Source organism: Puccinia triticina, chromosome 6A (assembly GCF_026914185.1).
Source record: "Puccinia triticina chromosome 6A, complete sequence".
Classification (NCBI taxonomy): domain Eukaryota; kingdom Fungi; phylum Basidiomycota; class Pucciniomycetes; order Pucciniales; family Pucciniaceae; genus Puccinia; species Puccinia triticina.
The window spans coordinates 5,698,183-5,711,822 of NC_070563.1; the positions used below are offsets into that span (position 1 = coordinate 5,698,183).

General features: G+C 43.5%; 1 protein-coding gene across 1 annotated transcript; it reads left to right on the forward strand.

Moving 5' to 3' along the window:
• Positions 1-4,320: 4,320 nt before the first annotated feature.
• Positions 4,321-5,699, forward strand: PtA15_6A638 (uncharacterized protein; the record flags this gene model as incomplete). Its single annotated transcript, XM_053170364.1, has 3 exons — positions 4,321-5,132; positions 5,220-5,343; positions 5,448-5,699. The coding sequence occupies 3 exons, from the start codon at positions 4,321-4,323 to the stop codon at positions 5,697-5,699; spliced, it is 1,188 nt and encodes a 395-aa protein (XP_053021563.1).
• Between the last annotated feature and the right edge of the window lie 7,941 nt (positions 5,700-13,640).

The following is a 13,640-nucleotide window of genomic DNA, read 5'->3' on the forward strand; positions in this document are numbered from 1 at the left end:
GCTGCGCATGCTCATCACAAACAAGGAACTCTATGAAGGAGTTGAGCTATTGGAAAGTGGCCAGTGGACACTAGGGTTGAAATTGCATGAGAAAACAGGATCTGAAGTCAAAACAAGGTTAAAACTTAAGCTTAAAAAGATATAAGAGAGTTGAGGTAGAAATAATGACAAAGGCAGACATTAGGTCAGCTGCGCTGACTCTAAGGCTGACATCCCCCCCCCATGGGTTCTGGGTACAGATAGGGTTTTCCTGAGTCTTCTTTGATTTTGGGCAACAGATTCTAATTGGCAATCTCTAAACATCGGCAGCAATAATGGAATACCCTCTGGCTATAAGGTTGGTATAACCTCAATGGATGAAAATGAATTATTTTGACCATGGAGATTAAAAACCTTCAATTAATAGGCCACAATGAACTCCCTTTCAAGCTATTACTCTCAATCAAGAATGCTAGGGTTAGAAATACTCAATGGCCAGAGGAGGACCCAAGCGCTCTGAAAATACACAGGGCCCTTGGGCCAACAGGAAATCTCTAATATTCAAAACCTGAGAACCAAGTGTTTTTCTGGAAAATGATCCAAACAGGATTTTCAGCCACCTGATCCTCTATTTTATCATAGTAAGGTCAAGCAACAATACTATGAGTTCAAAATTGAAAATATCATCATATCAACAAACATTCAATGGGGACAAATTGAAATTCAGGGCTGGTCTTAATAAGGAAAATAGGATAATGCCTGGGAATTGGTGTGACTGTGAAGTAAAATTTCAGACAGGTCTGTGCCATGAATATTGTGCCTGAATTTTAAGATGTGGGTGGATGATGGGTCACAAAACTGCTAAAGAAGCTTCATCTTTTTCTGCACAAGATATTTCTAATTCTGTCATGATATCACTTCATCCCCCAATTCTGATTGCATTTCAGTGATTGCATTTTTCCTTTTCTGTAATAAGTTCCAGTTTCCTATTATGAAATAATTTTCACAATTCTTGATATTGAATTTGTTTCTTGATTGAATTTCCAAATATTTTTCTTCAAATTTTGTAAGGGCATCCATCATTTCATTCAATTTTGCTTGGTAAATTTCTTTCTGCCAATGTACATCAAAAGCCTTTGGATTGATGTGCAAATAATCATACCCGGAAGCTTCTTGACAAGCAATGTAATATCTTGCAGTTTGCTTCACTAGCTCAAATAGTACTTCAGGCTCTTCACAATTTTCTGAGCAACTGTATCCCAGTGATTTGTGCAATATTTTGATAAACTGAGGTGATTCTAACCTAAATAAGCAAGGGAAAGGTGGAATTATGTATTTCTGTTAGGTTCTTGAGTCGCATTAATCATCAGGACAACAATCTTGTAGAACTTACAGCCTTGATTTAATCTTTGGGTATAATTCATCCTCCAAAAATGTGAACAAATTGACAATGATGAACACCAGAATATTTGCAGCTGAATACTCCCAATTATCAATTAGTTCATAAAAGGGGTGCTGAATTACTAGCTTCTCTATCAGATATTTCATATCTTCTTCCTCCAGCTCAGAGCAACTAATGGAAAGTGGAGAATAAGCTAGCAGGTTTACAGTTCCGGAAGGTTTTGAATCATGTGAGGATGGAATGAATTCATTCATATATTTTTGGCATGAAAATGATTTTTCAAAGATATCAATTTTATCATCAAGTAAGTTGGTGCTTGGTTGGATATCTGCTCCTCTTGTCTTCAATCTTTTTACAAGTAAAACAAAGTTGATTATATTTTCTTCTTGTTTTGTCAGAACTATTTATCCATCAAGAAAAGATAAACAAAAAATAATTTTCATCCCAAATCAGAAGAATGCATGAATTCATTTTTGGAGAAGGAAGCCTAGCCATACATACCATGAACAAATTTATTTAAATGTGGCCAGTACCAATGTTCAGTAAACTTCCCCATGTAATTCCAAAAAAAGTAGTCATTGTGTTTCTTCTGGGAAGCTTCTTGGGCATATTTAACAAACTTCACCACTGTCTCCTCCTCTAGAAATATGGATCTAGTTGCCTGATCACTGATGAACTCATTTTCAACCAAAAAATCAAGTATTTTGAACACATACTCTGAGGCTGCCAGACTATTGAACCTTACTTTTAGATCAACATCTTCAAATAGGCTGCTGAACTTTGTAATCATTATCTTGATTCCATCAAAAATTGACAGGGATAGTTTATCTACAATCAATCTCCGCATTTCCTCAATGAGTGGTGGAGCTTGGATTTGATCTGATAGCAAATCCCTAGATGGTCCATACATGATATCAAATATGGTACTGCTTCCATTGGGACTTCCCAGCTGCAAGAGCTTTAATGTTCTGAGTGTTTTGAGGTCTTTCTTTGATTGCTTCAATATTCTCTTTGCCCCAGACAGTTCTTTATGGTAAATTTTCTTCTTCTTCTTTGAAAGCCATCTGAACTGTTTCTGGAGTTCTTTCTGATATTTCTTGAACTCCTTTGAATACTTTGCAAGGTTTTCAACTTTATCTGGGAATTATAACCATATTTCATCAACAAACTAGTGTAGAATAATTCAAGAAACTCAATGAAAAAAACTTACCTTGTTTTAGGTCCCAATTATCTCTTAAACCTATCCTCTCAAAAGGTGTATATGATCAGAAAAAATCATATGTCTGGAAAAATTTATGAGCCTAGGGAAGAGCTAACTTCTTGCATCAGGTGTAAGCTTTTCAAGTTGAACCTTCTTTCTGGATGATATGCATGTTAGGGAAAACAAATTTGGCAATGTATGTCTGTGTTCTCCTTTGTTGAAAGATTTAAGGGCTTAGCATAGTGTGTAAAGATTAAAACAGTCAGCAGGGAGCATTCTGAGAAATGGTATCTCTTGTTTCAAGAGATAAATAAATATTCACCCCGTAGAGGACTAGGAGTCTTCTTGACTCCACCTATTGAAAAGCTCCAATTTTTGCCTATGTGAGATGTACTCAAGGCAGTAGGGATTGAAGTAGGCCAGAGGATGAGAAGAAGGATTTGGAACCAAATCATGTTCATCCTGATAATTTTTTGTGTCAGGAGAATGGATATGGTTCAAGTGATGTGGAAAAAAGCTGACCAAGTGCAAGTGGGTCCCGGACAAATCATACCTAGCAAACCAAGGCTTCTCTTTTTGGCAGTTGAAACCCATATCCACATGAAGTTACACACTGAAGTATGAAACAAAGCAGGCAAAATTGTACACATATCTGCGGTTGGTGGGGGAAAGGCTAAAGTACCCCCTGGAACCCTGGGTTGTTGGGTAAAAGACAATGGGTGGGTGTGGAAGGCCAATTGGAGAGGCTTCAGCCCTTTGGATGCACTTGGGAGGTCAAGTGGATGGGCTTGGGAGATTGATCCAGTTTTTTTCAGCCCTCAATTATCTGGCAAGGCAAGCATATTATCCCTATGGGTCACCTGGATGGCGTCAAGGACAGAGTCCAGACCAACTGGAAATTGAAGCTTTCAGTCCACACATCTGCGGACAAACAATAGAAATTGTGACCACGTGTTGCCCCCTGCGCCAGGTAAACCCTGTTCACATGGATTTTCTTTTGCTGATGCTGATCACAAGTTCAGAACCTTGGTTGTTAGGTGGTTATAATTGGACAGGCTGGGAAGTACACTGTGCAGCATCTTTTTGTAGGCCAAACAGAGCCAACATCATGATCTACAATTCAAATTGGACTGATCTTGCACAATGTGGTGCCTCATAACCATGAGACTGATAATAAAACTCCACAAGGACAACAGCTTGATGCATAATAAAACTCCACATGGCTCCATTTGTGCACTAGATGTGTCAGCCGTCTGTTTCTGTCCGTCCCAAACCCCAGATCCGAAACCACCCGGGTAGTCTGTTCCGCAGCAGAACCCCGCAGCTCTCAAACAATGTTAAGATTACAGGTTCTTTTCTTTCATCTTATGTTTTCTTCTAGTTGTATGCTACATACATGTCTCACATATTTCACTCAGATGTCACATCATGTAGTTAGTCTACCTGAGGCAGCGGGTGTGGAAGGACTCTTTCCTCATCCTTCCACATCATCTTCACTCACCGGCGCCTCGTGCCCGCTGTCCTCAGGTATAGTCATCACTTCTCTTTTCTGTCCTTTTCTTTTCCTTTTTCTGTCTCTCTCTTTATTTCTCCATGTCTGATATGAAATAAATCCTTCCACATCATCTTCACTCACCGGCGCCTCGTGCCCGCTGTCCTCAGTCCTCAGCCCCTGTCTCGCTCAACAAACAAGCCGCTCTTCAACCCACGAAAATTCACCGCTTTCAGTTCTCAAGCCATGTCCTCCTCATCCATCGACCTTGGCAAGACGATCCTCGCGAAGCTTGAGCAACTATCGGCGAAAAAGCCAAACGCAGCTAATCGTGCCCGCTCTGGCTCCAAAGCTGACCCAAAAAAGGAATCGACTGGATCAAATGCTGCGCAGAAGCCGACACCTTCATCCTCTGACAAACCACCAAAAAAAGACCGACGAAAGGATAGGAAAGCGAAGCAGCTGGCAGCCGGATCCTCATCAGCCGTCCGACACGAGAAATCGCCTGTTAAATCAGCCAACCCTTGTCCAGACATTCCCGCGCCGGATCCGGGCACCACATCAAAGCAAGAAGCGTCAGACGAAGCATCCTCTGACAAACCACCCAAAAAAGACCGACGAAAGGATAGGAAAGCGAAGCAGCTGGCAGCCTCATCAGCCGTCCGCCAAGAGAAACCGCCTGTAAAATCAGCCAACGCGTGTCCAGACATTCCCGCGCCGGATCCGGGCACCACATCGAAGCAAGAAGCATCAGACGAAGCGTTCTCTGACAAACCACCAAAGAAAGATCGACGAAAGGATAGGAAAGCGAAGCAGCTGGCAGCCGGATCCTCATCAGCCGTCCGCCAAGAGAAACTGCCTGTGAAAGAAGCCCACGCGTGTCCAGACATTCCCGCGCCGGATCCGGAAACCACATCGAAGCAAGAAGCATCAGACGAAGCATCCTCTGACAAGCCACCAAAAAAAGACCGACGAAGGGATAGGAAAGCGAAGCAGCTGGCAGCCGGATCCTCATCAGCCGTCCGCCAAGAGAAACCGCCTGTAAAATCAGCCAACGCGTGTCCAGCCATTCCCGCGCCGGACCCGGAAACCACATCGAAGCAAGAAGCATCAGACGAAGAGGAAGAAGATTCGGGCGACGAAAGCGATATCGACGATGAAGTCTTACTCGCTGAGATCAAGAACTTGGGCGGAACGGCGGAGGACCTGGATTTGTTGGAAGGCTCGCCGTGGAAACAAGCCGTGATAGCAGAAGAGCACGTCGCCGATGTGAGTCGACTATTGCTTTCTTCTTGCAGAAAGTCGTATTTCAGTGTCGAGTTGATGGATGGACGGGTGTGTATTGATTCCCATGATGGCTCTTGTTCCGCTAGGACGCACTGGTCGACGATGTCAAGAGTTTCATGCAAGGCTTGGATTTCGAGGCAGCACTGAAAAGCATGAACAGTGTCGCCAAAGAAAGCTCGCCCCGGCCTGCAAACTCAGAAGGCTCAACACACCACGAACAGGATCCACCGTCACCCGCCCGCCATCCAAAACGCAAAGCTACATCAACTGATTTATCTTCAGATCATACCTCCAATCAACCCAAAAAGAAAAAGAAAAACAGGAAGAGTCAGAAGTGATTAGCCCTCTTCGATTACCTGTCACTATTTCTCTTTAGTAAGACGCGCCTCTCAATGATCTCACCAGCCTTGCATTTCTTGATGACCAAACGGGTCATGCTCCGGTCCTCTTCTCCACCCCCACTCGAAAAATCCCTATGATTAATGTATAATATGCATGCTACTGCGGTCTTTGAACTTGAAAGCATTGGCAAAAAGGGCTGTCGGGCTCTCCATGTCAATACATGTTGGGTAGCAGCCGCTGTTTGAGGACAATCAAGTCTGTTCTATCGGACTTTCATCTTTCTTATAGGGGTGCTCATGGCAGCGGTCTTCCTTCAAGCTTAAGTATTTCTACTTTGAAAGATGTGTGGCTTAACTGCATTGTATCCAGCTGAGCTGTGAAGTATATAGCAAAGTAAATGATGGGGATGGCCATTGCCCACAGGCAAGTGGTACTATGTAGAGTTGGAGAGAAGGGGTGAACACCAACTGAACCAAGTCCCTCCCGAGGGAGCCGAAGAGGGAGGCCTTTGGCCCACATCGGGCTGCTGTGTGAATGCAGGGCAGCAAGTTGTCGGGGTGCATACCTCTTGACGACAAGAGGAGGGGCGGGCGGACCGTGGTGGATCCATTGGACCATTGCAGGTCTGCCGGGCAGACAGTCGGTGGGATGGCCTGCCCCGGGCTGACTGTCAGCTGACCTCGTCCGTACCCGGCAGACTGTTGCCAAGCCTTTGACGGTCACCCGCTGGGCAACTGAGGCTATCGGCAGCTCGACCATCACACAGGCTGTCGGCCAGCTGCCCAGCATGTGAACGGGCAGCAACTCTAGAGTTCTGACAGCGAACCGCTGGGGCGTTGCTGGTCAGCCGCAGGAACATTGAACCGGGTGAAATTCCAAGAAGTATGTAAGGCTCCATGGGAGCTTTCCTAAAGATGCACCGCAATAGTGTGTGATCCGATGCAAACGCGGGGCGAGCCGGCCAAGAGACTCCTCGATCAGCCTCGATCGCTGGCGCCTGAGAGTCGACTCGTCGGTCACACCGATGGGTTTGCAGGGTGAATGTATTTATAACTTCTGTGCGGGCCTAGCAGCACATAAATATCTTCGCCGTTGCGCCATTCCCAACCAGCCAACCACCTCAGCGCACCACACTCGCTCATCGAGCCAGCACTCGTTTTCAACCAACCCACAACCTTCTAGCGTGAGCCTTCTCCACTAGTCGTGTTGTCCTCATTTAAAATATGATGATAATGAGGAGTATATGCAGCTAACCAGTGATCACCAGTCCGTCAGCTCACAAATGTCGAACCCCCTCATCTTGCTTGCCCTTATCATCGTGGCATGCACCTTGCCGGCCAATTCTACACCCGTGGTGAGTCTAGATACATATCTCCCATCCAAATCCCTATTTTTCAGAGAATTGTCGGGCTTGACTGAAACTAATGTATTTTTATATTGTGTTTGCAAACCATGGTAACTATCAAAAATCAGCTCTTCGGCATTGACCCACGTGCAGCGTGCTGTACCGCAAAGGCCCCATGCTGTCGTTGATCAAACATCTCATTCCATGTTTGCGGTCACAGCGAGCGATCAGTAGCAATCTGATTGGCATTCCTGGCGAGTGAATGGGACGCTAGACAATGATTCTGTAGTGGCCTCTACCATCATTCATTACAACTTTACCACTGTCCCTTATATAAATATCTCCCAGATAACCCCCTCATTGTCACACTCGCAGCGTCTAGTCTACCAATTATCTGTGCAGTGCAAGGAAGATATATAATCGATATACATAAGGCTGTGTTTGAGCCTAATTTAGCTCCGTGCCTCCAATCATGGAGGAGGGGCGCAGATGACTATGTACCGGTCACACCAGCCATCCAGAGGACAATTAACCCTCTGGCAGTGAAAATGTAAGAGTCCTGTGGGCTCTTCATTGAAAGGCAGATAGGCGCTTGTCACAGGCACAAAGCCTGGAGAGAAGCTTCTATGAACCACTTGTGTGTTGTATTTCACTTGTATGTACCAGGAGATAAGTTCAGCTTATCTTCCTGAATACAATTGGAAAGAGAATCCGGTGTAGCGCACCACCTTCGCACTTAGCCAAGTTTGGGGTGAGCAGCCAGTGGAGTACACCACGGACGCAAAAGATCGAAAGCCTTCCGAAGTTCAATCGAAAGATGTTCGAACTCCCCGCCAGCAAGAGGGGACGTCGCCAACTTCGTCAAACTAGTTGACCAAGTGAGTTCAAACTGAGTGTTCAAAGTCCTTTCAAACACCCATCGGATGTAATCTGATGGGCCCATGACTTCGAATATTGATCGGGTGGAGACTTCAAACAAAACCCAAAGTCTCTTCAATTAATTTTTGAAATACATTTGAATATATTTCGAACTCAGAGGTGTTTGAATTATATTTGATTGTTGACTTCGGGATACCTTGGAGTTTCAATCGAAGCGAACTCAATTGAAATTTGAACGTACATTGGAGAGTACTCAATGTTCAATATGAAATCGATATCCCTGGGATGCAGACCCGGGGAATTGATCCCTCGTACCCGCCCCACACCCCCCCTAGCAATTTCATCGTTCTGCTCGCCAGGGTTCAAATGGCTCAGAGCCCCACAAGGGGCACTCATTTTGTGTAAATAGTATTGTAATATCATTTCTTATTGTGTATAATGTTGTGTATGTGGGAGGTATGTGTAGCAATATAACAAGTTAATAAACAGTGGGGAGGAGACTCGTGTATCTGGGAGGTAGATGTAGCAAACTAACTAACTAGATAATAAACTGGGGGGAGGAGGCATATGGATTGGAGGAGAGAGATAGATGTAGGGAGAGAGAGAGAGCAAGAGGGAGGGGGAGTAAGGAGCGGATACTAGTTTGGTGGTCCAAGTTCAATCTCGACCTCAGGCGCATTTTGGGCTTGGAGAATAGATTGCGCACGCGCCTTGACCTCTTCTTCAGATGGAGGTTGTTGATCTGCTGGTTCATGACTCCGGATGGTTTTCACATCATCCCAGAGTCGCTTGTCCAAGTGAATCTGCTTCGCACCGTGTTTTTTGAACATTGGATGGAAGACGGAGTAGGTGTTGGCGATGAGACTCCAAAGGGAAGGTACCTTGTCCAATCCTTTGCCGGTCATGCCGGCCTTGAGCAAAGTGGCGAGGATCAATTTCTGCTCTTTGATACAGTCAGAGACCAGGCCCTCGAAGTAATCCTTGTTTTGGCCTTTGTCGTAGTTTGCCGCTAGGTGCGTGGCGCGGAACTCTTGGGGTTCCTTGGCAATGGCAGCCTGGCCACTACCAAGATGGATGAATTTGCGATGTCATATATTGATCAATATAGCGTATATTGATCAATTTATATTGATCAATTTTTTTTTTATTCCTCTTGATACCTTTGTCTGTGTTCCATGTCTCCTTAATACTCTTCTATAATCTATCTCCTTCCCCTGTATCTGCTTCAAGCCACAGGAATCTTTTTTTTTGTCTGATAACATTCATAAATTTATACATACACCATTCAATTCTACATGAAAAAAATACACTGCAAGGTTTAGGATTAATCCAGAGTGGCTGAGGGGGGTCTTTTTTTTCTTGTTTTTTTTACTTCAACAATTGATGTTATCAGAAGTCTCCAAATCTACTTTTTTTCAAAAAAGGAAAAACATTGACCCCTGACCTGTATCAGTATCATGATACGATCCTGCACACATTGCTAATTTGGTTGGTTGAACTTCCTGAAGATATTGCACATCATACTTGAAGTGCTACATGCATAGAAGGCCTTTTTGAAATTAGTTTACCATGGTTTAGCATATTTTTGTCAGGTTCTTTTTTTTATCAACTTTTGTTGTCAATCACAGATTAATGAGGAATATTTCCACATAAAATTTCATCGGACAATTTTTCTGCATAGAAAACCCAGAAATATTGTGTTTGGGGTCATATCCATGATGCAGCAGCTACCACTGCAAGAAAAACTCTAGAAACTGCTTGCAGTTGAGATGCAAGAGCTCAAGGCAAGCTGTGCCTCATGCAAGAATCAAGCACTGGGTGATTCCATGCACATTGTCTAATTTATGCAAGAGTGAGTCTAAGGTACAAAAAACTAAGTACATCAGTTGATACCTGTGCAAATTCCCCTTTCATGTGCACATACCCCTTTCATGTGCACATACCCCTTTCATGTGAACATACCCCTTTCATGTGCACATACCCCTTTCATGTGCACATAACCCTTTCATGTGCACATACCCCTTTCATGTGCACATACCCCTTTCATGTGCATATATCCCTTTTTTATGCATTCACCCCGTTCATAAGGTGTACATAGCCCTTTATGTGCACATACACCTTTCATGTGTGTATATCCCTTTCATGTGCATGTATCCCTTTCACAATGTGTACATACCCCATTCATCATTTGTTCATGACCCTTTTATGTTAACATGTCCCCTTTGAGTTTTTTAGGTCCCTTTTAGTACCCCTTTTACCATTCAGGTTTACATACCCCTCTGATGTTTACATATCCCTTTCATGTGCAAATATCCCTTACTGCACATACACCTTTCATGCGTAAATACCCCTTTCATGTATACATACTACTGCATGAGCATTGAGCACTCCAGCATGTTCAAGATTGAGATGCTGAACAAGGTACACACTCAAGGTGCACCAGGAAGGAATTTGGGTGCTTGACTCCAGCTTGAGCTGAAGCTCGATTGAAGCTTGCTGCATCTCAACTGCAAGCAGTTTCTAGAGTTTTTCTTGCAGTGTACAGTCTGATCAGTTTGCAAATATCACTACTTTGGTAGTTTCTTGGTGTTTCTGCCACTATATCTCATCCCAGTGTGGGAATCTTTCTGCCATATGGTTACCAAAATGTTTGGAGGCCCCTAATGATTCATCATGTACCTTTAATGACCACAAAACGGCCAAATGTAGCAGCTACAGTCTGATCAGTTCCCAAATATCACTACTTTGGTATTTCTTGGTGTTTCTGCCACTATATCTCATCCCAGCGTGGGAATACTTCTGCCATATGGTTACAAAATGGTTACAGGCCCCCAAAGATTCATATGTACCTTTACTGACCACAAAACCTTCAAATGTAGCAGCTACAATCTGATCAGTTCCCAAATATCACTATTTGGTAGTTTCTTGGTGTTTCTGCCACTATACCTCATCCCAGTGTGGGAATACTTCTGCCATATGTTGACCAAAATGTTGAGAGGCCCCCAAAGATTCATTGTGTACCTTTACTGACCACAAAACCCCCAAATGTAGCAGCTACAGTCTGATCAGTTCCCAAATATCACTACTTTGGTATTTCTTGGTGTTTCTGCCACTATATCTCATCCCAGCGTGGGAATAATTCTGCCATATGGTTACCAAAATATTCTATAGCCCCCAAAGATTCATTATGAACCTTTACTGACCACAAAACGTCCAAATGTAGCAGCTACAATCTGATCATTTCCCAAATATCACTACTTTGGTAGTTTCTTGGTGTTTCTGCCACTATTTCTCATCCCAGCATGGGAATACTTCTGCCATATGGTTACGAAAAAGGTACATAATGAATCTTTGGGGGCTTGTTAACATTTTGGTAACCATATGGCAGAATTATTCCCACGCTGGGATGAGATATAGTGGCAGAAACACCAGGAAACTACCAAAGTAGTCATATTTGTGAACTGATCAGACTGTAGCTGCTACATTTGGGGGTTTTGTGGTGACTAAAGGTACATAATGAATTATTGGGAGCCTGTCAAAATTTTGATAACCATATGGCAGAAGGATTCCCACACTGGGATGAGATATAGTGGCAGAAACACCAAGAAACTACCAAAGTAGTGATTTTGGGAACTGATCAGACTGTAGCTGCTACATTTGGGGGTTTTGTGGTCAATCAAGGTACATAATGATTCTTTGGGGGCTTTTTAACATTTTGGTAACCATATGGCAGAATTATTCCCACACTGGGATGAGATATAGTGGCAGAAACACCAAGAAACTACCAAATAGTGATATTTGGGAACTGATCAGATTGTAGCTGCTAAATTTGAAGGTTTTGTGGTCAGTAAAGGTACATATGAATCTGTGGGGGCCTGTAACCATTTTGTAACCATATGGCAGAAGTATTCCCACGCTGGGATGAGATATAGTGGCAGAAACACCAAGAAACTACCAAAGTAGGGATATTTGCAAACTGATCAGACTGTAGCTGCTACATTTGGAGTTTTTGTGGTCATTAAAGGTACATAATGAATCTCTGGGGGCCTTTAAACATTTTGGTAACCATATAGCAGAAGGATGCCCACACTGGGATGAGATATAGTGGCAGAAACACCAAGAAACTACCAAAGTTGTTATATTTGGGAACTGATCAGACTGTCGCTGCTACATTTGGGGGTCTTGTGGTGACTTAAGGTCCATATTGAATCCTTGATGGCAGTTGAACATTTTGGTAACCATATGGCGGAAGCATTCCCACGCGGGGATGAGATATAGTGGCAGAAACACCAACAAACTACCAAAGTAGTGATATTTGGGAACTGATCAGACTTTAGCTGCTACATTTGGAGGTTTGTGGTCAGTAAAGGTACATAATTAATCTTTGGGGGCCTGTAAAAATTTTGGTAACCATATGGCAGAAGGGGTCCCACGCTGGGATGAGATATAGTGGCAGAGACACCAAGAAACTACCAAAGTAGGGATATTTGCAAACTGATCAGACTGTAGCTGCTACATTTGGAGGTTTTGTGGTCAGTCAAGGTACATAATGAGCCTTTGGGGGCCTGTAAAAATTTTGGTAACCATATGGCAGGATTATTTAACACACTGGGATAAGATATAGTGGCAGAAACACCAAGAAACTACCAAAGTAGTGATATTTGGGAACTGTTCAGACTGTAGCTGCTACATTTGGGGGTTTTGTGGTGACTAAAGGTACATACTGAATGTTTGGGGGTCTGCCAAAATTTTGATAACCATATGGCAGAAGGATTCCCGCGCTGGGATGGGATATAGTGGCAGAAACACCAAGAAACTACCAAAGTAGGGATATTTGCAAACTGATCAGACTGTAGCTGCTACATTTGGAGGTTTTGTGGTCAGTAAAGGTCCATAATGAATTCCTGGGGGCGGTTCAAAATTTTGGTAACCATATGGCAGAAGGATGCCCACACTGGGATGAGATATAGTGGCAGAAACACCAAGAAATTACCAAAGTAGTGATATTTGGGAACTGATCAGACTGTAGCTGCTTCATTTGGGGGTCTTGTGGTGAATTAAGGTCCATAATGTATCCCTGGGGACCCTTAAATATTTTGGTAACCATATGGCAGAAGGATTACCACACTGGGATGAGATATAGTGGCAGAAACTCCAAGAAACTGCCAAAGTAGGGATATTTGCAAACTGATCAGACTGAAGCTGCTACATTTGGAGGTTTTGTGGTCAGTAAAGGTACATAATGAATCTTTGGGGGCCTCTGAACATTTTGGTAACCATATGGCAGAAGGATGCCCACACTGGGATGAGATATAGTGGCAGAAACACCAAGAAACTACCAAAGTAGAGATATTTGCAAACTGATCAGACTTCAGCTGCTACATTTGGAGGTTTGTGGTCAGTAAAGGTACATAATTAATCTTTGGGGGCCTGTAGAAATTTTGGTAACCATATGGCAGAAGGATTACCACACTGGGATGAGATATAGTGGCAGAAACACCAAGAAACTACCAAAGTAGTGATATTTGGGACCAATCAGACTGTAGCTGCTACATTTGGGGGTTTTGTGGTAACTAAAGGTACATACTGAATGTTTGGGGGCCTGCCAACATTTTGATAACCATATGGCAGAAGGATCCCCGCGCTGGGATGGGATATAGTGGCAGAAACACCAAGAAACTACCAAAGTAGGGATATTTGCAAACTGATCAGA